The sequence below is a fragment of the Neovison vison genome, chromosome 11, assembly GCF_020171115.1.
Source record: "Neovison vison isolate M4711 chromosome 11, ASM_NN_V1, whole genome shotgun sequence".
NCBI lineage: Eukaryota > Metazoa > Chordata > Mammalia > Carnivora > Mustelidae > Neogale > Neogale vison.
In genome coordinates, this window is record NC_058101.1 from 95,900,429 (window position 1) to 95,925,695 (window position 25,267).

General features: G+C 37.2%; 1 protein-coding gene across 10 annotated transcripts in view; it reads left to right on the plus strand.

The window, feature by feature from the left end:
* Positions 1-473: 473 nt before the first annotated feature.
* CAMK2D (calcium/calmodulin dependent protein kinase II delta) overlaps positions 474-25,267 on the plus strand; it is a 345,149-nt gene continuing 320,355 nt past the window's right edge. For 7 of the 10 annotated variants that reach the window (XM_044224162.1, XM_044224165.1, XM_044224163.1 and 4 more), the window contains exons 1-2: positions 1,976-2,053; positions 3,702-3,796. In XM_044224162.1, the coding sequence (XP_044080097.1) occupies positions 1,989-2,053; positions 3,702-3,796 (160 nt within the window). In that variant the 5' untranslated portion in view covers positions 1,976-1,988. Of the gene's footprint in view, positions 533-1,424; positions 2,054-3,701; positions 3,797-25,267 lie in introns of those variants that run through there. The other 3 variants (XM_044224161.1, XM_044224160.1, XM_044224169.1) reach the window with 3 other exon arrangements.

A 25,267-nucleotide genomic window follows, 5' to 3' on the forward strand; every position in this document is an offset into this window, starting at 1 on the left:
AATTATCAGAACTGCAAGGTTTTTAGGGTCCCATATTGTAAAACGAAGGACAGTAAGGAAATACTGTTCATAACCCTTTTGTTCTGCCTTTAAGTTTACAACTACATAGTTTATTAAAGACAGAAGACAATAAGGCCCAAAGGTTGTTCTAAAATCAGTGATTTATTTTAAATGTAATGCATAATTGTTTCCCCTATCTACTGTATGCTAATGAATAGGAAGTATTCTTGAACTGTTAAGTGGCTTTGCAGACAGTCATTTACAGAGTATAGTTATGTGTCACTATCTAGCCAGATCTTTTATCACACAAGCTGAGCACACTCCGCCTCTCCTTTTCCTTTTCTCCTTTGCAAAACGAAACGGGCTAGATTGTGTTCATGTGATGCTAGTGACGTCAGTCCCAACCGGGTCGCGTGACCGACACCCAACCTTCTCAGCACCCGGCCCCCGCCTCCGAAGCCGGAAATCTCGCGAGAGACCGCCTTACTATCAGAACTTACTGAGGTTACAGGGGAGTTACTCTGAAGAGAAGGTGTGGCACCGTGGGGGGAGTTTTTGCTTTCATTCTAGCATTCATGGCCGAAGCAAAGGCCTTCGGGGGTTGCCGGTGACCCAGCAACCCAAACTAGAAAACGGCGGGGGGAAGTGGAGAGTAAGGTGGCAGTCATATCAGAAGTGAAACGTGGCGCAAGGCGGGCGTCGCCCCTCGCTAAACGGGCTGGGAGCCGGCAGCGTGGCTTCTGCTGGGGAGGGGGGGCGAGAGTCACTGGGAGGCTGTGGGAGGCTGGGACCCTTCTAAGGAAGCAGTCAATTGCCCACATCCGGCCCCCACTGTGTCAACACCTAGCGACGCCGGGATGAAATGGTTGCGCACCGCACGCTCCCACCCGGGGCACCGCGGCTCGCCGGTCGGCTTGGAGCGGTTTCTAGTGCCCCGAGCCCACAATAGGGCCGGGGGCCTCCACGGGCCCCAGCAGTACCCCCTGGCAGCTCACGATTTACCCCGCACCTTTCCGCTAAATCAACCCCAGATTTAGGCGGCAGCTTAATAATGAGTTTAACTGGGTAATTTTGACGTCTCGCCTCGTTCTCCTAAACCCTCTATAGGCTTCTCCCTCGTACATCCTCCGCCCACCTGGTCTCTTCCTAGACGGGTTTGCGCGAGTGTGAGACCTAGGGCGGGAGAGCGAGATCCGCGAACGCGCAGGGTTGGGAATCGCTAGAGGGAGGTGTGGGACCGGCGAGGAGGGGGCTTCGTAAGGGAAGGGGGCTGGCGGCGGAGAGAGTAGTGGGAAGAGGCGGGAGGGGGTGAGAGGGTAGAAGGCGGAGGGCTGGGGACGGCGGGCTAGGCTTCGCCCCATCCGAGCGCTCTTTTCTCTCGCCGCGCAGTCTCGAGGCGGCGCGGACTTGTGGGGAAGCGTCAGGCAGCCGAGGTGCCCGCGGGAGGCAGGCCGGCCCCGGGCGCGCACGCTCGGCCGAGCCCCGGCGCGCCCTGCGCCCGCGCCTGCTGACAGCTGCAGCTGGGCTCCAGCCGTCCGCTCGCAGCTACTCGGCCTCCGCCCCCTCGGGCTCCCTCCTCTCCGCCCTTACCCCTCCAGCCCCGGTGCGCTAGTTTCGCAACTGCTTGCCTCTCGCCCCGTGCCCGGCTGTTTTCCATTTCCCGGCTCCTTCTTCCTGAGTAGTTTGCCCCCCGCATTTGGGGAGAGGGGCTGGAAAGGGGGTGGGGGGGCGCTCAGAGGAGAAGGAAGCAAGGGCCGGTGGAGGAGGAGGAGGAAGAGAATCGCCGGACCTTGGGGAGGCGACCCCACACCACCCTTTCTGGTCATCTCCCCTCCCGCCCCGCCCCTGCGCACACTCCCTCCCGGGCGAGCTACTTTCGGACGAGGAAAGTGAGGGCGGCCCTGGGTGACAGCGCCGCGGGGCCAGTCCCGGGGAAGCCGCGCGTCTGTTCAAGTCTTGTCTGCCACGCTCCCAGCCAGGGACCGAGGATGGCTTCGACCACAACCTGCACCAGGTTCACGGACGAGTATCAGCTTTTCGAGGAGCTCGGAAAGTAAGCCTGCATCTGCACGTCCCCTTTCCAGCAGAGGGCGGGTCGCGTTACCCCCGACCCACCGGCCTCCCCGCGTGGGGCGAGGGAGTTTGGGAGACCAGAGGAGAGGGAGGAGGGCCAGTGGTGTGGCAGCTTTGAGAAAGGTGCTGGCTTAGCAAGAGGAGGGGACAGAGACGGGAACAGACCCTCCACCCCGGCTGTGGCCGATTCCGATAATCCTAAACCCACCTTCTCCCGCTCCCCCACCCTCTTGCACTAGAGACTTAGTGGATTTACGATCCCTGCAGTTGTAGATGTCATCCTGAGAAGTGTGCGAGCGTGTGTGTGTGTGTGTGTGTGTGTGTGTGTGTATAGAGGAAACAAGAACCCATGTAAAATGCAACATAGATCATGTTTTCTGTAAATAGAGATGCCTCCTGCTTTGCCGGCGTGTCGGCCGTACGACCCACGTACGGATGAGAACTCACTGCCACAGACGGTGCCATATTTATTGATGCCGAAAGTTCAACTTGGCGTAGAGTCTATTTCGCATCCAGTAGTTGTTCTGTCCAGGAAAAGGGTCACCCAAAGGAACTCGACCCCCCCGCCCCATATCCACAATTATTCTTTGTACCAGATTATTCGCTCATCATCATCCTTCCTACGATTTACATGTACCTCTTGGCATTCTCTGGGAGGATTTATTTATACAGGCAGCGGAAAAGACTTGGAGACCGAGAGAAAGCTTCCCAAGGGTAGCCTAGCGTTGTATAAAACGACCTCCTATACTCGACTGGCAGAACTACTCGGAGAATTTAAGGAACGAGACCGGAGACCTCCTGAGGACCTTGTGCTTAGGGACCTAGGGGCCAAATCGTGAATGTTGATTTATGTAGCATCCAACCCAAACCCAATTCCTCTATCGCTAGTGCCGACTATTACTTATGAAAGGGGTGCGTTTATATATATGTGGTTGTTTTATACAATTGAATTCATGAAAATGTAATTATCCTTTAAATGTAATGAAAATTATGTCCTTATATATTTATATGTTGTTTACTGTTAAAACATGGAGAATATGTCGGAAGAGCAGCTTAATTCAAATCTCTCCCTTCCCCCAGCTCAAAACAGGGCACAGAGAAATCACCATATCAGGATTTATTAAACGACACAAATATTCCCAAGGTTTATATTTTAATGAAAACAATCGCCATATTTACTTACTCAGAGCCACATTAATTTTTTTTTTTTTTGGTAACAAAATAAATAGGCAGCAGATTTTTGCTGCTCCTCCTCAGCCATGCTCTTTGCAGGGTTTCTTCTCTTTTCTTTTTTTTTTTTTTTTTCCTCAGAGCATTTGGTGCTGTGTGAGTGTGAATTGTAAAATGTTTTCAAATTTCATGTGCAAACAAGAGCCATCATAATTGGCAGTTCCTTTCATTTTGTTGATTAATAATGTGTGCTCCCAGTTAAATAAAATTTACTTTTATTCTTCAACATTAAAGAAGGTTTGGGTTTCCAGGAAGATTCGTTCATTTTCTGGATATTACTGTAGTGCACTGATATTTTACAAATAACTAAATGCAATAAAAACGCTCAGATTGCTATAATTTTTTCAAAGGATATTAGAGCTGATTATATTGATGACATGCTAATTATTGGTTTTCAGGGGGGCTTTCTCAGTGGTGAGAAGATGTATGAAAATCCCTACTGGACAAGAATATGCTGCCAAAATTATCAACACCAAAAAGCTTTCTGCTAGGGGTGGGTATTTTCAACCACATATACAGTATATGTTAATTTGTCATGTTGATGTTGGTTCTGTTGTGTGTAGATATATAGTTCTAACTGAACTGTAGACTTACGTTTTGAGATTATTTCCTTCCTGAATGCCTCTTGGTATGTATAGTTTAAAAGTAAGTGAACACAAAGAATTTTAACAACAAAGTATTAAATAATTACAACTGTCCTATGAGCAGTACCATACATAACTCTATTTTAAAGCAAGTAAGTGTCACTAAGTGCATTTTGCCTTTAGCTGTGCTGTGAAATAACTTTCAGAAATACCCTGGAATGGAAAAATGTAAGTCTCACAACTGTCATTATTCTCTTTTGCTTTTAAGAGGAAAAATAGGTCACAGCTCAGTTGAATCTTATTTCAGTTGTAGTTACACTTGAACTTAATTCATCAAGGTATATTTAACAGTAATAGCTTTGGGAGGAAAAATTTATCATTTCTATGTTCTAGGAAGTTCAGCTTGATTTTCATGTTTCTGTGTGCAGTCCAGACCTTTACTGGGTCTTCCACATTAAGCCTTCTCATGGACTCCTGTAATGTATTTTACACATGTTTTGTAGCCACAGAGATAAATCTTATCATAAAATAGCTGTTGACATACGCAAAAAAACTTGAAGGGACCTCACTGCATTCTTTCTATTTTGTTGAACTCATGTGAAAGTACTTACACTGAAATGTTAGGCATTCTAATTATTGTGAGCACGTGTCTGAGGTATTTCCATGGGAATTTATGGTTTAATGAAATTTAAATGAAATTAAAATGAACAAAATGCCACAGTATAAGCCCATTTCGGTGACCTGGTTTATTTTAAGTAATGAGAGAAGAAATCCTATTAGGGTTAGATTGCCTCATTTAATTTGTCTTCTAAAAAGTCCTGCTTCGTAGTATCTTGGTATCCTTGAGTTTGATCTGTGCCATGATCCCCTCCTCCCACCCCCATTGCTACAAATTCTACTTTTAGCAAACTTGAGGTTTAGATTGGCATTTCAGTTTATTCATTTGAGTGAGATTTTGTTGTGATTTCCTTCATCCGATTTTAATAGTATTCTGAGGAAAATCCATGTGCTGAACTAACTAGTACCATAGCTTCACAGCTTGAGAATAATGAGAAGCACGTTATGCTTGATTATGTTCCCCTTTCCCTTTTCTCCCCAGTCAAAAGGAGTTGCTAAACTGTAAATGACATTTTAGTTTTTAAAAAGAAAAAAATGAAAATGTGTAATTCTTTCAGTGCTTGTATGTTTTCTTTCTGTGTGCCAGGTACTTTTGGCAAGAGTAGGGATATCAGTTCTTTTGGAGGCATTACGACCCCTATCTGAAATCTCTCAGTGGCTTTAGATTTTCTCTCAAAACAAATCAGTCTTATGCTTCACTTTTACTGATTTTCTTAATTAGAGTCATCCCTCTTCATCTACCCTAATTCATACTCCCTACATCAGAAAGGCAAATACACGTGTCTCTGCTCACACATATTTTATTTTCCTTTCTTCTGCCTCCAGTCTATGGAAGATAAGTCTTCTCTAACCTGATGGGATTCCTTCTTCCTGCCAGTGTTCCTCACCTGCTTATACTCTGCTTTAAAGAACATCTACACCCAAAGCCACTTTACCTCATCTGGATTCAGTGATTCCAATTACATTTAGGAAAAGTAATTAGGGTGAAGTACTAGAAGACAGGGTTCTTCTCCTTCTCCAGTTTTCTTCCCTTGTGACTGATTTTGGGCAAGTTTTTTTTTTTTTTTTTAATTTTTTTTTTTTTTTTTTTTTTAAATTTGACAGAGAGAGATCACAAGTAGGCAGAGAGGCAAGCAGAGAGAGAGAGAGGAGGAAGCAGGCTCCCTGCTGAGCAGAGAGCCCGATGCGGGACTCGATCCCAGGACCCTGAGATCATGACCTGAGCCAAAGGCAGCGGCTTAACCCACTGAGCCACCCAGGCGCCCTTGGTCAAGTTTCTTAACCTGCCTATGTTAACCCTTCTGAGGAGTGAGGTGGTAAAGAAGCAGGTGTTGGAACTAAATGTTCTGGGTTTAAATTCTGATTCTCCTCCCTATTAGCTGCGCAGTCTTGGGCAATTTACATATTTTCGATGAGCCTTCATTTTCTCATCTGTAGAATGGAGTAATAATGTAACCCTTCCTCTTATAGGGTTTGTGAGGAGTGAATTAATATGATATAGAGGAGTATCTAGTACATAATATGTCTTCAGTGCATATTAGCTGCTATTATTATCTCTTGGATTGTTGTAAAGATCAGAAGAGATTACTTATATGAAAGAATGTGAAAATTATAAATCCAGGGGCAGCCTTGATTTAGCTGTGAGAACCCAATTTGAATCTTTGCTTTACTACTTCGTGTGTAAATTTGGTTTAGTCACTTAACTTTTCTTGATCTCAGGTTCTTCATCATTAAATGGGGCAGAAGTACTCATAGGGTAGCATGGGTTGTTTTGAGTATTCAGTGGATTTTATGACAATCACTTCTTAATTGCAAAGTACCGAGTCAGTTTTACCTATTACTGCTCCCTTGTAAAATGTTACAGTACTTTCCCGCAAAATGTTCAATTTATTTTATCACCACAATAATTAGAGCTGCTTATAGCATATTTGTACTTTAAATGTGTACGTTTGTTTAAACTATACCCGTATTAAGTTATAAACTCTTAAAACAAGCTTTCATTATTTAGTGTAACATTTCACAGCATTGAGTACATGGGAGGGGCTCAGTACAGAGTGACTAGGATCAAATGTGCCTATTAAATGGTTTGTGAATAAGTTAAATACTTAGTTTACCCCTAAGAACAACCAAATACTAGATGTAATCTATAAAGTAGTGTATTAAGAACATATGCTTTAAAATATGAACATTCCTTTAAAAACACTCCCTTCTCAGAATATAATAATCATTAAAATGATCTTTGCAGAAAAATTTTAAGATAATATATTTAAAGGGAAATTAGAATGAAATGTAAATTAGCATACTTTATTTTCCTTAGCATTCTGATTTTTTTTTGACTGCACTTAGCAGTTTTTGTAGAGCATGTAATTTTTTGTACAAATTTTTGTTTGTGTTATTTAAAATACCATGCCTTTGTAAACCTAAGCTTTAATCCTGTTTGTTTTAAAGACGAGGTAGGTCCTCCAACTCAAATAATGTTCTTTAAAAGTAGCATTACAACTGAAAAGGAAAGACCATTGTCAATACATTTAAGATCATGAGGGATTGCCAAAAATTTGGCTGTCTTCCTGCACAAATTTGCACATCCAACTATACTGTCACCCAGGCATTTTTCTGTGCCTAGATGTTAATGGATTTCCAACAGACAGTTTCAGTTGCATTTCCTCTCAGCTGTTAGTCACACAAACCATATTTGGGAGACCCAGAGTCTGTTGAAGAATTTCTTCCCTTTTACATTAACACGTGCATGCACAGAGCATTCATTATATGATACTGATCAGATCAAGTACACTGATATATAATTTGGCTTGTTTTAAAAATAATGTAGAAAAGTTTCAAACATATTTTATATGAACTTTCTGTCTTAAGTTTTTCATTAGATGGGATTAGAAGGCATACTTAATAAGTGGTAGTTAGTGATGATAGAATTTTATCTCCTATTTTTACCTTGGGAAGTGGAAATCGTATCATTTTGGTTCCAGACAATTAGGTTGGTACTCACAAATGCTAATTTGCTCTGCAGTTGTGATATTTTGTTGATTTTGACATGTTTATAACTGTAATGTATTTGTCAGGTTATGTGGAATCAATGAAGGGCTGTGATTGCAGTTCAGAATCCAGTGGACTGCTGGTTCTGATGGAGCATGTCCTTAGAAATAGTATTTGTGATTTATTTCATATTTTAAAGGCTTCTTGTGGTAAAAGATTTTTTATGGTAGTAATGACTTCTTGATGTTCATTTTCCAATGTAATTTTTGATCATTCAAAAGCTCTTTTTATTACATGGGGTCTGATATGCCACAAGTCATTGAATTTGTAAAATGTAAACTACAGTAGAAGCTTTGAAATAGTTTACCCTATTACAAAGATATTTTAACTCTACTCCCTTGGTAAAGTTAAAAAAAATTACATTTTATATATCTGTAATACTTCATAGATACAACACCGTTAAATCATTTGGAATTCGTTGATTTTCTAGTTTTGTTAATTCCCAAATTGATGATCTTAGTAGACTATGAATCAGGACTTTTTAAAACTACTTGACCATATACACAAATTAGGTCTCCTCTGTGAAATCTGAATGTTGCATATATGTCCTCAAATAGTCTTTTTTTACGTTATAATAGAGATGTCAATAACTAACTTTTGTTACTTTTTTCTTCCTTGGCATCCAGGCAGTCAAGAAATTATTGCAGCTTTTCAGCCTCGTGGTTACTTGTTTTTAAATTGGAAGCAGAACTGAGATGTTAAAGATGAATCAGATTGTTGATTACACATTATTGATTTGGCAGTTTGGAGCTAATTGGGCAAATTAATATTTTTTAAAGTTTCTTGGTTTGAGCAGTGTTTTAAGAAAAAACTAGTAAATTATTTTTATTTTTGCATATGGAGTTTCTACAACTCTTTAATTACTGGGCCCCAAAGTGGCATGTATCATTTTTAGCATTTAGTGTCCTTTAGTTATGTTTAGTCGTATTTGCATTCTTATGTAGGCTTTAATATTAGATATTTATATTCCTCTTTTGCTGAATGAGAACATTATTGATATTCCAACTAGTTAGGAGATAAAAATGAATATCTGCATTTTTAGGAAATAATAATCTTTTCTGTATTCCAGCATTATTCAGATAGGCAAACTTAATAAAGAGTAGGTTGTCAGATGCCTCACTGTGATATTAATAACTAGTGTCAACTGATCACGCAGTAGGAATTGAATACCTGGAGAAGAACCTTCATTGTTTATACAATTAGATTAATACTTTTCATTTCCCTTGAAATATTGAATCAACTCAGTATAAAAATTAAAATTTAGTAGTAAATTTTTATGAGCTCTTCTAAGGTTAATAATCATGAATTGTTATAAAGCACACACTGGGATTGTCTTGGACATTTAACCTCATTAAGTGCTAAGTAGAATTTGTTAAGTAGAATTTTATTTAATTTTTAAAGGTCTTTCTTGGGCTGATACTGAGGCAGACCAGCTCTTGGTATCTCTAGGACTGAGTTGGCATTTTCTTTTTTTTTTAACATCTGTCCCTCTGCATTTATTAGCGTATGGTGTACACAGTGTTTCTTATTATTGACAATTAGTTCATGATTGTTTAGTAAATTGTGCAGCTATACATTAAGTGGAGTCTAAGCAATATTTTTATTCTAAACAAAAAAACCTTTGTAGTAATTTACATTTCACACTACTTTATAGATTATTAAGCACATTCACTTCTGTGGCTTTATTTTATATATTTTTTATTTATAAATATTGAATGAATACAGTAGGCAGAGTGTTAGGAAAAGTAAGTCTAGTTACACAAATAGACATCATAGATGACATAAATGGTTTAAGTCTAGCATGAAGAAAGTGCTGTTGATTTTCAAAGGAGGGAAAGATTATTTCTGCCTCAGGTAATAAAAGGCTTTTATATAATATGGATTTAAATGAAATTTTAAAACTATAATGTAGATAGGGTTCAAGTACTGAAGTCTAAATAAAAAATTTAGTGAGATTATTCAGGGTCTTTCGTAAAAAGGACTATCTCTTGCACATCTTTTATTTTCTCAGTGCAACAATTAAAATCAAATATTTCTTTGGGAAAATATAGAGTTCCAACTTGTGAGAGAAGATAGTGTTTTCATTGCTACAGTAACATAAAATCAAATTGAAGTTTGACAGTCCCTCCATGCTGTTTTCTGGAAGGAAAACAGTGTGGCGAAAAATCTTACTAAAACATTAAGAAAATGATTACAGAAGAATTAAGTGTTTTGGTAAATTCAGTTAACTGATTGAAAATATCTCAATCCACAGTTAGTTCCTAGGATTACTTCTTGTAAATGTTTCAGTTTTTGCTGAAAAGAGAAACTCAGTCCTTAACCAAAGTACAGAGTTTCTCAGGCATTCTGTTTTTCCCGGCTCAACTTGTTTAACCAGTGAAGAATGGAAGACAAATGTTTGTTGTTTTTTGTTGTTTCTTCTTAGAGAACACTGTTGTATGTGTCAAATTCATACAAAAAAGTGGAAAGTGAGAGAAAAATATAAAACTGTCAAGTGTTATAAATATTTATAAAATTTATAAATTATAAAACTTGACATTTTTATATTTGTTGGAAAAAGAACTTAAGTACAGTAAGTCATATAAAGGTATATAGATAATATTGTCTTGTAATATTTATGTACTGTTAATTATTCTATCTAAGAGTCTATTCTCTTTTTTTAGTTAGATTATATAGGGATTATAGGGGACGCCTGGGTGGCTCAGTTGGTTGGACGACTGCCTTCGGCTGGGGTCATGATCCCGGAGTCCTGGGATCGAGTCCCGCATCAGGCTTCCAGCTCCACGGGGAGTCTGCTTCTCTCTAACCTTCTCCTCGCTCATGTTCTCTCTCACTGTGTCTCTCTCAAATAAATAAATAAAATCTTTAAAAAAAAATTTTTTTTACATAAAATCTTAAAAATGAAATTGTGTTTTATATATTATGAAACTGCGAGTACCCAATAAACCTCTATTTAATAGCGAGAGTATACCCTCTACTTTTAAAGCTACCTTTGTGTCCCTTTCTGATTCCCATCTCTTGCCTTGTTCCAGTAGTTAATCACTATCTCTTACTTTTTAAGGAGAGAAATCTCTTTTTATTTCTCCATGCCCTGGAACTTTTTAATTAATTGGTTGATTTCACTTGGCCAATCAATTACCAGTGGAAAATCTATGCTCTCATTATCTAGGTATATTTAATTGTCTTGTATATGTATATGTATGTATGTAAATGTCTTGTATATGTATGCATGTATACATATATATGTATATTGTACATGCATCAATTTATGAAATAAACTGCATTAATTCTCATATTAGTATATAATTTTATTCTATTCCTTAAGGCTAGGGAAGGTGTAAATTATTTGGAATTTATTTAGTAATAGGAAATTATTTTCTTCCTATGTCTTTCTGAAGTAATTTCATTAATGATGATGCCTGTGCATTGAAATAAAGCAAGAGCAAGTTATACAAAACTATCTTATTAAAGGTAAATATAATTAGTGAAAATTCGATTTTTATTCTATCTTATAGAGAAGTTGCAGAGCTGAGATATGTCACATCATGCCATTAGTGTTTAAATTAAAATTTGATATCTTGGTAAAGAAAATTTTTGTGATTTTTGGAAACTGTGTTCTGATAACTTGAATTTCTGCTGTGAAGTTTATTCATTAGTAATCCAGGCCCAAACTCTACTCCTCCCTGATGAACTCAGTAATTTCTTCCTTCTATGAATGGTGCCATAATTTTCCTGGACTTTCAAGCGTGCTTGATTTTCTTTCTTTTCCTTAAAGCATCTCAGTGCTTTCCATCTCTTCCTTTTTCACCAGTCTAACTTGGTCTTTTTTTCTTGCTTCAGCTCTTTTAAACAGCTTCCTAAACAGGTTTTCCAGCTGATGGTTTCCACGTTTTTAAAATTCATTTATTCAGTTCATCATTAGACCTTTCAGTACACACTGTGCTGGGCATCTTGATAAATTGTAGGGATACAGAGGTGAAAAGATAAGAGAGCTGCCCTCAAGTACTTTGTGGTCTATTAGTGTGGATGATCACTTGGCAAGTACAGTATAGTTTTTGAGGACTATAATAGAATTATGCACAGGGCTTTCATGTAGATACAGGCTGAAGGAGGTTGCTGTCACACATTTCTTGAAGAGATGTGTGAGATTGTGTTTTTGAATGGCAGTTGAGTCTGGCAGAGGAGGGAGAAATGGTTGTCCAGGCAAAGTAAGCAACCTGTTCAGAGGAAGGGAGAGCGTTCTGGCTCCACCCTCCAGAAGAGTGAGTACAACTAGGGCTGTTGAGATTCTTAAGACTCTGTTCAGGTGCTGCTGCCTTATGATGCTGTCTCTAACTCATTCTCTACTCTTCCTTTACTTCTTTGGTCCAAAGTGATTCTTTTCCTCCTCCTTTGAATAGCTTTTTCATGTTTCTTAAGCAGCTGATCACATTTCTCCTTTTGTATTTTAGTTATATATGTTGTAGATTTCAAACATCTTGTGGACAGTTTTAAGCTTATCTTTGAATCTGTGTGCCTGGTACAGTAATAACAATATTGAGGATACTTGTAAAAGTTTGTTGGATGCTGGACAAAATAATGAGTAAACAAATAAGATTCTGTCTCCAGAACTACACATATGCTTAACACAGAGGGACCTGTGACAGAGAAAGTAAGTGAAAATTGAGTTAGTGTTTCATGTCAAATGGGATACAGTAACTCTATAAAATAATTTTTAATCCATAGATTATTTCATTATTTCCTTGATGACAAATTATGCTTTGTTGGAAAGAGTATATAATTTAATAATTTTTTGAACAGCTATATGTAAATTCTTATTGCTGTTTTTTTAAATCATGTAATTTAAAGTGGCTTAATAATAAGGGGTTAACATTTTCATGGTCTGTGTGTAGTACCACCACATTAGTGCCACTTCAGTAATGCCAGATTCATGCTATCATTAAATTATTTTAAGTGTTTGGATTTTTAGGTTTCAGTCCATTCTCCAGAGGTGCTTACTTTTTTGACTTTTTTTTTTTTAACTTTATTTATTTATGAGAGAGAGATAGAGAAAGCATGAGCAGGGTTTAAGGGCAGAGGGAGAAACAGAACCCCCATTGAGCAGGAAGCTGGACGTGGACTCGGCTCAATCCCAGGACTCCAGGATCATGACCTGAGCTGAAGGCAAATGCTTCACCTACTGAGCCACCCAGGTGCCCCGGACTTATTTTTTAATGAAGCTCATTCAAAAAAGAATTTTGGCGATACTTTATATAGTTTTGGATATACAAATCATAGATATTATTTGTTTTTAGAGAGTATTTGATTTTTTTAGTAAAGGCAGTTGGAGGCCAGCTGTTAGAACTGCTGTGTCTGCCAATTCAGAAACTTGGTAAAAGGACTAAAAGTGTGCTTTTCAGTATTGGAACTCCCTTAGAACAATATATGTTTTAAAGCACTTATTTCTTTATTAGGGTTTTCAAAATTCTATAATTTTATGGTGTATCATGTATGTATGTATACATATATATAACATATATTCACACACATATTTTAAGAAGATATGCTGTTATTTTCATAAAAACATGCAACATATTTGTATGTAATCGGGGGGGAAAAGTGATTTGTGATTTGTGAAATTCGTTCAGCTGAACATTATGGCCATTTTGTAGAAATTTTTTCCATGATTAATTTTTTAGTAAAGCAAGTTGTATATGCTTTTATATTAAAGATTATATATACATTAATGTTTGCTAGGTGCAGAGAGAATTGTATACTTTGGACAAATCTCTGAAACAATTTTTAATTATTCATTACCAATTTGTATAAGTACATTAAAAATTGTATCATAAAAATATATGTATACTAATTATGCATTTTGGAGAAATACAGAAAAACAGAAAGAAGGCAACATATTCATTGTTCAATTTTCCCAGTTACTGTTGAGGTTTGTCTTTTTTTTTTTTTTAATTGGTCAGAATACTGTACTAAAATATACAGTTTTGTTTCCTGCTTTTTTGCACAATATTTTAAAACTTCTCTGTTACTACAAATCTTTGGAATTCTTAAGTGAATTATACTTCACTGAGTAAAATATTCGTATATTTAGTATTATTACTTTTTTAAAAAATTTTGCCTTTTGGTATGATAACTGTCAAAAGAGTTAAACATTGGTGAAACTTTTTCATATTTTTGATCCTTGGGAGATATTCACAAGGAGAATTAATGGGTTAGAGGATGTAATATCAAAATTTTTGATGAATTATTGCCAGGTTGCATTTGCAAGTTTAGTTCGTTTCTGCTTTGGGGGGGATCATGATCCTAAATTTCGGTTTACTCACCTTCTTCCAGACCCTCTGCTAGGTATGGATAAACAAAGATGCAAAGATAAGGTTCTTCATCTCACAGTGAAATAGATGTGGAATCAAGGAAATTACCATACAGATTGTTGAGTGTCACAATAGAAATGTTGACTCTTTTGAGGTGTAAGGACAAAACTGATGGGTTGGTGAAAGATAAGGGAAGACTTCCTAGAGCAGTTGATATTGAACTGGGTTTTGAAAATAACCAGGTTTGAATTTAAAGATGGACAGAAAAAATAAATTAATAGGAAATTATTTTAAAAATTCATGAGGGGGTGCCTGGGTGGCTCAGTGGGTTAAAGCCTCCGCTTTTGGCTCAGGTCATGATCCCAGGGTCCTGGGATTGAGCCCCGCATCGGGCTCCCTGCTCCACAGAGGAGCCTGCTTTCCTTCCTCTCTCTCTGCCTGCCTCTCTGCCTACTTGTGATCTTTGTCTGTCAAATGAATTAAAAAAAAAAAATTTTTTTTAAATTCATGAGGGGGCATCTGGGTGGATCAGTCACTTAAGGATCTGACTCTTGATTTCGGCTCAGGTCATGATCACAGGGGCCTGGGACTGAGCCCCAGGTGGGGCTCCATGCTCAGGTCAGAGTCTGCTTGAGATGCTTTCTTTTGGCCCCTCCCTCCACTCATGTTCTCTCTCTGTCTCTCTAAAATAAATAAAATCTTTTAAAAAAATTATGAGAGGTACTCAGGAAGTGTCAGTAAAGAGTGAACTTAAAAGAACATAGATGAATACTTTTTTACCCAGAATGACTGATTTATCATGTATAGATTTTCACAAAAGCATGCAAAAAACTGGTGAAGTGTTGGAAAGTTCTTTTTGCAGTGCATTTTTGAGTACAGCAAGATCTGTAGGAAGGTATTAAATAAGATGGGTTGTGGGATTTTATAGCCCTGAGTCATTAGGGATGAACAGCTGATAAGAGAGGAATAGCAACTTCTTATCAACCTCACATTTTGTTTTATTTAGCTCTGGGGCAATACAAAAAAAAAAAAAAATCAGTGACTAAGTGGAAGATAAAGGAAAGGAGGATAATTAGAGTTTTTTTTTAAATTTTTTTTTTATTATTAACTAGTGTTATAAAAGTGCCCTAGGGCATCCCATTGGTGTTTATAAACAAGGAAATTTAGTCTCTGTAGTTGTGATATTAGATTAATGACCACTGTAAAAAAATGTTTGTAGGTTTCTGTTCATAACCAAAAATAAGATGTTTAATATTCTCTGCCTGAATTCCCAATGTCTGGATTAGTACCTGGTACCCTTCACAGATATCTATTGAATAAAATGAACTATTCCATGACTCCCAAACTGCATCATTTTAGGATTAATGAATATGCATTTAGGGACCCAGAACTTTTAGCACTAAGATTTGTATACATTATTTCCAACTGTTGCCTTTTCAAAAAAAATTTTTAAGGAAAGCTCACAATTGCATAGGCAGATTAATTCTGTGATATAATTTAGCACAACCTGGTGCTTCGAAAATAAGTCATTTATTTCTATCATTAGATAATGGGAATTTACTCATTTACTACCTAGAAGATAACTTCAATTTAGATATTTAAACTCCCTAGCTAAGTTCAGTCATGCAGTATATTCTCTCTGTCTTTAAAAGGATCTTATAGCTATTAAAAAAATTGTTAGATTCCCCCAGTTTATTAATATTAAGGACTGTATAAGCCAAAGGAGGAAATATTGTTTTACTTTCTCTCTCTCTAATACATAAAATTCTTGGTAGAGTATTTTGGAGTTGAGGTAGGAGCTTTGTTGAGCAGAAGATCTTCTATTCACTTCAAAAGCAGTGATTCAAGGTTGATATAGTCATTGGAATGTAGGTTGAAAAAAATTCTAATTCCAGATTTCTAGCAGAAATTTCACGGTCAAAGTCTACTCTGTTCTCCTGAGTGTAGATCAGTCTCCTGATTTTTCATTCTAGTAGAATTGGAGAGGGCAAAGAAAAAATTGTCAAAGAGAAGTTTGCCTTCTGTAAATAGGATTGAGACTTACTTTTCTCTAATGTTTATGTGATCTGGAAATCATTTTTGGAGAAAACCTTTGAGTTGACAGCTTCCTATGCATCTTTACATTCAGGAAAAGAGCAAAAAAAAATTTGTTAACCTTAAGTTGATTTGAAAGAAGAAATGATATTTTATATTGACAACCTATTACTGGATTGCCCATAGCTTTGTATCCTTCATTTAGTCCTGATAATCATAGAGTCTGTATTCTGCCAACGACATTATAAAGAGAGGGTCCTAAGGCATGAACAGGGATGGCTGAAGGATCATTGGGATAGTTTATCTTTTAAAATAGTAATGGTTCTTAAAAATGTAGTTCATATTTGTTGAACGTTTGCAAACTTTATTAGGTAGAGACCTTAAGGTATATGTTTGAATAATCCAGATGGAATAAATCCAAATTTAGAAAGACCAGCATTAGAAATATTCTGTGAACACACACAGGTCAGTTTTAAAAATAGTGCTTAGCTTTGAAAGGATAATTTCTCCCCACCCTGCATGAAAATGTTTTATTCAGACCTTCAGTAATAAGCTTTGGGGAAAAAAAAGTGTTGGGGAGGGGGAGTGTGAAATGAGTCTCTGAAAAATTCTTGTATTTAGCACCTTTCATGGATTTTAAGGATTCAAGGATTGTAAGACATTCCCTAATGAACCTCCTAGTAATTCTGGGGTGTCGGTAAAGGACATTCAGGGATTCTTGTGCCCAGTGCTGTAAGGCCTGCCATCGTCAAGTGACATGTTGCATTTGTTTCATGGTGCACATCACATTCCTGCCAGAGCCAGAGCCAGAGCCAGAGCCATGGAATGGAGGAGGCAGTATTAACCCAGGTGAAGGAGCATAGGGCCAGAGAGATTTAGGTAATAAGGAGTTAATTACCTAATTTGGAAGTTAGTTAAGTCTCTGTGTCATTAGTCCATTCCTACAAAAATGTTCTATCTTTAAAACATTGGATATGCTGCTATATCCCCGAGAAAATAAACTATCTCACTTTTCCTCTGTGTGACTGTGTACTTTTGGAAGTTTAACATTTAGTAGTGAGGAATATGATAGTTAATATGTACTATTGTTGAGGGAAGAAAGCAAGGTTAGCATTTTCTTTAAAGACAGTAGAAAAGAATCATTTGTATTATTCTTGGGCAAAGCAAGCTGTAAGGGTCATGGAAATAATGAGACATGGTCAGTTCCCACAAAGAACTTAGAGTCTGGTTTGGAGAATAGGAGACACACATAATTTTAGAAGAGATAAAGATGAGTAGCAGAAAAATGTAATATGATGATTCAGTGTACTGAAATGACATTTAGTTGTGGAAACAAGCAAAGTAATATTGAGGAAGTAGAAATTAGGGTGGGTGGATAGAAGGAAGGAAGAAGAACAAAGACACTGGGGTGCAGAAAGTCACGTAAGATTCAAGGAAGAACCAAAAATACTCGTTTAGGCAAAAGATAGATAATCTGTGGGCATCTGGGTGGCTCAGTTGGTTAAGCATCTGGCTTCAGCTCAGGTCATGATCTCAGGGTCTTGGGATTGAGCCCTGTGTTGGCTCCTGCTCAGCAGGAAGTCTGCATCTCCTGCCCCTGCTTGTGTTCTCTCTCTTTCTCAAATAAATAAATCTTAAAAAAAAAAAAAGATCTGTGTGAAATCAGGAAAAAAGGCTTCGGGGTACCTGTGTGGCATAGTTGGTTAAGCACCTGACTCTTGGTTTTAGCTCAGGTCATAATCTCAGGGTTGTAATCTCAGGGTTGTAATCTCAGGGTTGTAAACTGGAGCCCCGTGTAGTGTCAGGCTTTGCACTCAGTGGGAAGTCTGCTTAAGACTCTTTCTCCCTCTCTCTCTGCCTCCCCCCCGCCAATAAATCTTTTAAAAGAATAAAAGCTTAAAATCATGTAATGTGTCTGATTGCCAAGCCGAGACTATTGTCTTAAATACAGGGAGAAGACACATTAAAGAGGGCATCTAGGACATTACTTGGCAGCAGTGAATAAGCAGGATGGATTGGCAAAGAGTGTGAGATACTGAGTTCTGAAACCTTATGATATGAAAGGATAAGGAAGGGAGAGGATACAAGGATAACTGAGTTTGTAGTTTGAATAAAGGGGAATGTTTGTTCATGTAGCAAATTAAGAAGTGAAAATCAGCTGATCTTGATTAAGATGATGAGTTGACATGTGTTTGATGTACAAGTAGTATATTCAGATTGAAAGATGTAAAAGACCATTGAAAATTGGGTGTGATATTTGAGAAAGGGCCCAAGGAAGCAGGACAATATATTATATTGGTTAAGAGCTTTGGCTCTGAAACCAGATTGCTAGGGTTCAAGACCTGGCCCTACTACGTCCTAGTCCTTGGGATCTTGGAAAAACTTCCTGATTTTGCCAAGCCTTGGTTTCCTCACCTATTAAATAGCAATAATGAGTTTAGCTACTATTTGTGATTTGTCTGCCCAGAGTTGATGGTAAAACCCCTACTAGTGGGAAAGGTTGGAAAGGGGAGAATATAGAAAGAAAGGAATGGAGAGTCTAGGACTGGTATGGGGGTGTACATCCATTTTAATGGGTGAAAGGAGGGAGTAGGACTAGTGTAAGAGAAATGGAAAGGTATGTCAAAAAAGGAGGAGGAAACTGGGAGAGTTCAGTGCTTTGACTCTGAGGGAGAGAAGTTTTGCAAAGGAGGGGATGGTAATAAACACATGCAGTGTGATTGAGAAGTAGACAGAAATGAAGACTGGGAAAAGGCCTTGTGTTTTCATTTGGCAGAATTTCAGTAGTGTTCAGGAAGTGATCATGAGTATTGGGCCAATATGTTATTCATCACTACATTCTTGTGACTGAGCATGTAGCATGAAATATAGTAGGTATTTAATAAGTATTTGGTGAATGGATAAAGAAAAATTATTTCTTGGGATTAAAGAATAAATGGAGATAACATGAAAAACCTTGCTTGTTTAATAAAACAGGAAAAAAGAGACAGACATACTCAGGAGTAATTCCAGGGATTAGCCAGGTCAAGGGAATTAACTTTGATGATAAATAAAGCTGAAGTTTATTTGTAGGAAGAGAAACAAAAAATCAGTAAGGAATAGAAAGACTCTTAATGCAAGGCAAAAGTGTGAAATATATATTGGTCAGTCATAGGGACTGTTGGGTGTTAGTGGGAACAGATTTGTTTAGCAAGAAAGACATTTCTTCCTAGAGAGAGCAGGATAGCAGGAGAGCGAGAAGGTAGCATACATGCTGAGGTGTTTTGAGATGGAGAAGAAGAACATTACAGTTCAGCTGAGATTAGTAGAAATAGAAGTAGGATTGAGAGTTTAGAGGGAACATATTCCTTATGGTCTTTGGGGTTTGTAGAGAAGAGTCTACCAAAAGCATTCTGCAGTGGATCTTTAACAGAGCTAAATGAATCTCACCCCATGATGACCAGGGAGGTGTCTAGGAACCCACTAGGGCTTGACAGGGTGGGACAACAGGGATCCTGGTGCTTTTTAAACATTTAAGTTAAAAGAAAAAATAAAAGGCTTAAAAAAAAAAACCACATTAATTTTTTTTAAGTTTGAATAGGTAGTAAAAATAGAGCAGCTAGAATTTAAAACCCACCCCTAGGTAATAGAAAAATACCTTGCCATTGTCATTCTGTTTTGTTCTCCGGGTATATCCAGCAGGAGAGATGAGGTAGGGAGGCAGTTAGAAAACAGAAGCTTGGAAAGAAAATTTTATTCTACAAGAATGACAGAATAATTCCATTTAGGAATGTTTGGTAGCAGATTTCTTTTTTTATCTGGAAAGAGAAGCCTGGGGGAATCTTCAATTCAGAATCTAAATTTCCCTTATTTCTATTCAATTTCATTCAGTTTCTCTGCATAAACAAAAGCCTCTGCAGGCAGCTTTAATGGTTCAGAGTTGTACATAATTTCATCAGTAGGAAGGCACTGTTTATGTAGAAAAATTACTGTAGATCAGGAATATGAAATAAAACTGTAAAGACATAAGCTAGTTCATTTTAGATGTTTTATTACCAAAGTTTGTAAGGTTTATCACTGCAAACATTTTATTTCTTATGTGCCTTGCTTACTTTCCTATCTCCGTATCTGGTTCATCAACTATGATGATAACCGTAGTTTGACAAATTTTCCCCAAAGCATTGGTATTCTTAATAATTTCCTTAAAAGTCTGTCATTTTTCATTTGGTTTTTCTAAGTTCACTAAAAAAACAAAGCTTTCTTTGCTCCCTGAGAAAAGCAATGAACCCAACAATTTTTATCAAGATAGATGTGATCAGAAAGTGGGTCATTTTTTCTTTTTTTATTGCATAAAATATTTTTCTGGTCCCTTACTCCTTTTCTCATGGGTTCCTTTTGCTATTAACTATTGATGTTTAATACATAATTATTCCTACTTTTCTGTCCCTCTACCACCCAATTTCTCATATAGAAAATTATCTTGAGTTCTTTTAAGTTCTAAAAAGAAAGCATCTCTACGACTTTATCTGTTTTTAGCTTTTGTGTAGTAATTGGAAATTTTATGTTTTTTATGCTGATGGTTTTTTAGCTCTGGACTTTGTTTCTCTGGTTCCCATACTATCTTGTGTCTTATCTTACCCTCATTATATTTGTCATCACTAATTCATTTATTCACATTAATTCACTCATGATCAAATACTTAGCAGCTGCTAGTATAGACATAGTTCTTGATTTTGGGAGATACAGAGGTGAGCAAATTTGGTATAGGAGAGGCTGGAAGAATCATCTGGATATGAAGTAAATAAAAATTGGCTACAAGTTAGTGACCTAAAGTGAGGTAGCTTTAGGTAGGCCTCTCTGAGGATGTAACATTTGAGCTGAGGCATTAATGATGAGAAGAAGCAAACCATGAGAAAATATGAGGGAGGAAAATTCCAGGCCAAAGGAACAAATGAGACAATACAAAGGTGACAATGAGCTTGCACAAGGATAGAAAGAAAGTAATCATAGCTGGAGTATAATTAGCAAGGAGGAAAGAAGCACACAGTGATCTTGGGAGGAAGGCAGAGGACAGATTGAGTAGAGCCCTTTGGCCAATGTTAGGGAATTTGGAACTTATTTTAAAAGCAGTCATAAGCCATTTTGAGGATGTGAGCAGGGAAGTGATGTGACCAGCTTTTGGCTTAAAAAGTCTCTCTGGCTGCCAGGTGGAAGGTAAATTGTAAGGGTGTGTGAATGAGAACAAGACCAGGAGAGTCTTGCAGTCTATGGGAGATGTGATGATAAGGAAGAAGATATTTTTTGGAAGGAGAAAATATAGGACTTGCTCCTGGAAAGATTGTGAGATATGAAGGAAAATGAAGGGGTATGACTACTGGACTTATGGCTGACTCAGCTATAATGGTGATGCTGTTAACTGAGATGGAGAATAGTGGAGTCGAATTAGATTGTGGTGAGAAATCAGGAGTTAAGGTTTTGATATTAAATGTGACTCATCAACCCCCAAAAGAAACCTCTTACTCTTTAGCATTCCCCATTCTTGCTTCTCTTCTTCTCGCTCAACTGCAGGCAACCACTAATTTCTTTCTCTATAGATTTGTTTTTCTCTGGGCATTTCATATTAAGTAGAATCGTACATTATATAGTCATCTGTGGTTGACTTCTTTCATTTAGCATAATGTTTTCAAGGTTCATTCATGTTGTAGCACATTTTATTATTGAATAATGTTCCATCTTAGGGACATAGCACATTTTGTTTGTCTCTCTATTAGCTGATGCACATTTGGTTTGTTTCCACTTTTCAGCCACTATGAATAATGCTGCTATGAGCATTTGTGTCCCAAGGCTTTTATATAGACCTATGCTTTTATTTCTCTTATATAAACCTAGGAATGGAGGAAATACTATACACATTTAAACACACACACACATTGAAGAAATGCAAAGTGAAGAGTTCAACATAGATAGTACCCTATAGTTATAGTGTAAGAATTATTGATTATTAACCTGATTAATTTGCATTTTGACACGTGTATGTAACAAATAGGTAACAAAGTATTGTAATTTAGGTATTTTGATGTGAGATAAAAATGGAAATAAAATTTCAGTGTAAAAAAGTGAATTATGACCGTTTTCCCTTTATGTGTAGGAATAGAGATATCACACCAAATAAGAAGGTCTTTATTTAACCATTATTTTAAAATAGCTGTGCCCACAGTTGAAAGGAACATCTGTTTCATGTCAAAGAATCATCAATCCCATCTGTCTATTCCTTGTGATCTCTTTGCTCATGTTCGCTGTTACTAGAAAGAATTTGGTGTGGGGATCATTATTTGTATCCTGGGTTTTTGTTAGAGTATTGATGCAGATGGGTATTTTTCTGTTCATTGAGTGGAAAGTGTGGTTAAATTCTTATCCTAGACCTATGCTTTCTGCTCCTCCTTTGTCAGAGAGGTGCCTGTTTCTACACATTACTTTCCAGGCTGTAGTGTATACTCGTAGTCTGTTGACATTGGTGTAAAATTTGCTAGGATTTTTGCTTTTGAGGTGGCAACTGTTTTGGGGAGTGTTGGAGGCAACAAGAGCCATGAGGCTGAGATAAGCAGACTGAAGTTAGTTGTCTTTCACTAAAACCCCAGATTAGCTGATAATCAGTGAGAAGTTTCATTTCCATCTTCTACATTGAAAAGTGAATTCAGGATTCAGTGAAGGCCTAAGAATGCAGCACCCTGCCTTTCTTTCCCGTAAAATTTGGATGACAAATTTGTTTTCTTTTGCAGCATTGTGTTTTCTTGACCTGCCTGACAATACAAGATTAACCCATCTACGGAGTATTTCCATGTGTACTTTTAAATGCTGTAAATGTTTTAGGAGTGGGGAAAAAAACCCCAAAAAACTAAGGAAGTTGCTTTTTAGAAGGGATCTTCTAATCTACATTAGTATTTATTTTTCCTAATATTAAAACCCTGCTTTGCAATGATGACAGGACATTTTTGGGTGGGTTCTATATTGTATATATTAGTAATTTGATGTATATTTCAAGTGTGTTAATAAGTATTGTTCCCCACATTACATCTTTCATAAAATGCTGTAATTAATTTTAAAGACTAGGTTAGATTGATAGCTAGATCAGTACCTAGAGATATTTATGTCTCTCACAGTTGACTTTTCTCAAGAAATTTTTGGTGACATGGAGAAATCTAACTGGAAAAGTTTGCCTTAGTATTTGAAATAGTGAGTATCTGGTCATGTTTTTTCATTCTGCTTTTTAGTATCGTATTTTTCATTCAGACCATGTGTATACGAATGGAAGCATAATAGAGACATCTATTATGTAGTCTTTTTGAATACAAACACACACACACACACACACACATACACACACACACGATTCCTAAGAAGGACATGTAGAAATTATGAAAAGTACTAATTTTTGCCAGAATCCAAGTAGGACAACAATACATTTAAATATTTTGTGTGTTCATTCATTATGCAATATCCTATTTTCATTTTAAAAAATCAGGTTGGCAAGTGAGCTGGAAATATGAGACTGGCTAACTTTCCCACACATTCTTTCTTCCTTGTGGCTTTTTATACGGGTATATTTAAACAGCCTCATGAAACCATTATTTATGGAGGATGGATTGGAAGAGAACATGTACAGACCATCTTGTATAATAATCAGGGCTAATTTGGGGAGAGTTATCAGAAAACAAAGTACAGTGATTTTATAAATAGGCATTTAATTTGTTCCATCTACCTTAGTTTTTCCTTCTCACAAAGTGATTTTCAAAGAAATAAATCAATTCTCTGCTCATTCTTTGCATGTGCAATATATAAAAAGTGTAATTTACCATTTCTCTCATACAGAGTGTAAACTTTAATTTCTAACATCAGCGAGATGACCTTAAGCAATATGCTTAATGTTTTGTTATTTGAAAGCCTAATTTGGATTTGTGAGAAATAATGAGGGAACCTGCAAGGAACATTGTCTCGAAATCTACAATTTTAATCATTTTTAGGTATATAATTCAGTGGTGTTAAGTACATTCACACTGTTGTGTAACCATCACGAGTATCCACCTCTAGAATCTGTTTATCTTCATACAGAAAACTCCAAATGCATTAAAAAATAATAGCTCTCAATTCTCTCCTCTCCCTTGCCTGTGGCAACTGCCATTCTTCCTTCCTTCCGCCTCTGAATTTGACTACTCTAGGGACCTCATATGAGTGGGACTCCTGCATTATTTGTCCTTTTGTGACTGGCTTGTTTCACCTAGTGTAATATCCTCATGGTTCATTCATGGTGTAGCATGTGTCAGAATTTTCTTCCTTTTTAAGGCTGAATAATGTTGTTTATCGATATACCACATTTTGTATATCCATTCATCTGTTGGTGACACTTAGGTTGCTTCTACCTTTTGGCAGTCATGAACAGTAGGGATTTTTAAGAGTGCTATCTAAAAAGTTGTTTATGATCATTAAATTGAATTCTAATTGGGTGGAATAAAGGAGGGAAAGGAGGAAGGAATATATATTATATACCTTATAATTTTGATTTTTTGATTATACACAGGAATGTGTGTGGTTGTTTTACCCCAAGATAGTTTTCTCATTTTGTAAGCTGCTTATGTTGAATATTCTACTACATGAATAGAGATATTACAGTAAAAGTCATGATGCATATTTATTTATCTGAAAAGAAAAATGGAATTCTTTATATGATGCATATTTAATATTCTGATGCAGTTTGCTAGTTCTAAACTCTGATTTGTATTTTGACTTTTTAGTGTAGTAATATGATTTAATAAGTCAAGAGGAGCCAGAGAGATATTTCTTCTTTTTCTAACACTTAGCTTTGCAGTATATATTTTTTTCTTTTGCCTTTGCTCTGGCTTTCATAATTACTTTCATTTAACTAGTTTTATCATATTAATGATAATATGAATGAAAGACCATAGTGTTTATGTTTTCAAATATAAAATGTACTGTTGTTGAAGAAATATTGGTTTGTTGAGTATCTAATTGAAGTGATATGGAGTATTGTCTGTGCCCTAGACTTAATAAGGTATGTGCAAACATTTACTAAACTTTTGCACGTACTTATTTAGGGAGTATATGCCATTGAAAGGGAGGGAGTATGTGCCTTTACGTTACCTGCTTCTTCCTTCGTTTCTCTTGTTTTAAAGCAATACAACAAAACTGAAACAAAGATTAATTAAATTGAGCTGATTAACTTTTGCAGTGAATTACTTTTCTAAATCAGTATCTTTTATTTTTTAAAGATTTATTTCTTTATTTGAGAAAGGGAGAGCGAGAACAAGCTGGAGGAGCAGAGGGAGAGGGAGTGAGAACCTTAAGCAGACTCTGCCCTGAGTGTGGAGCCCTTCTGCC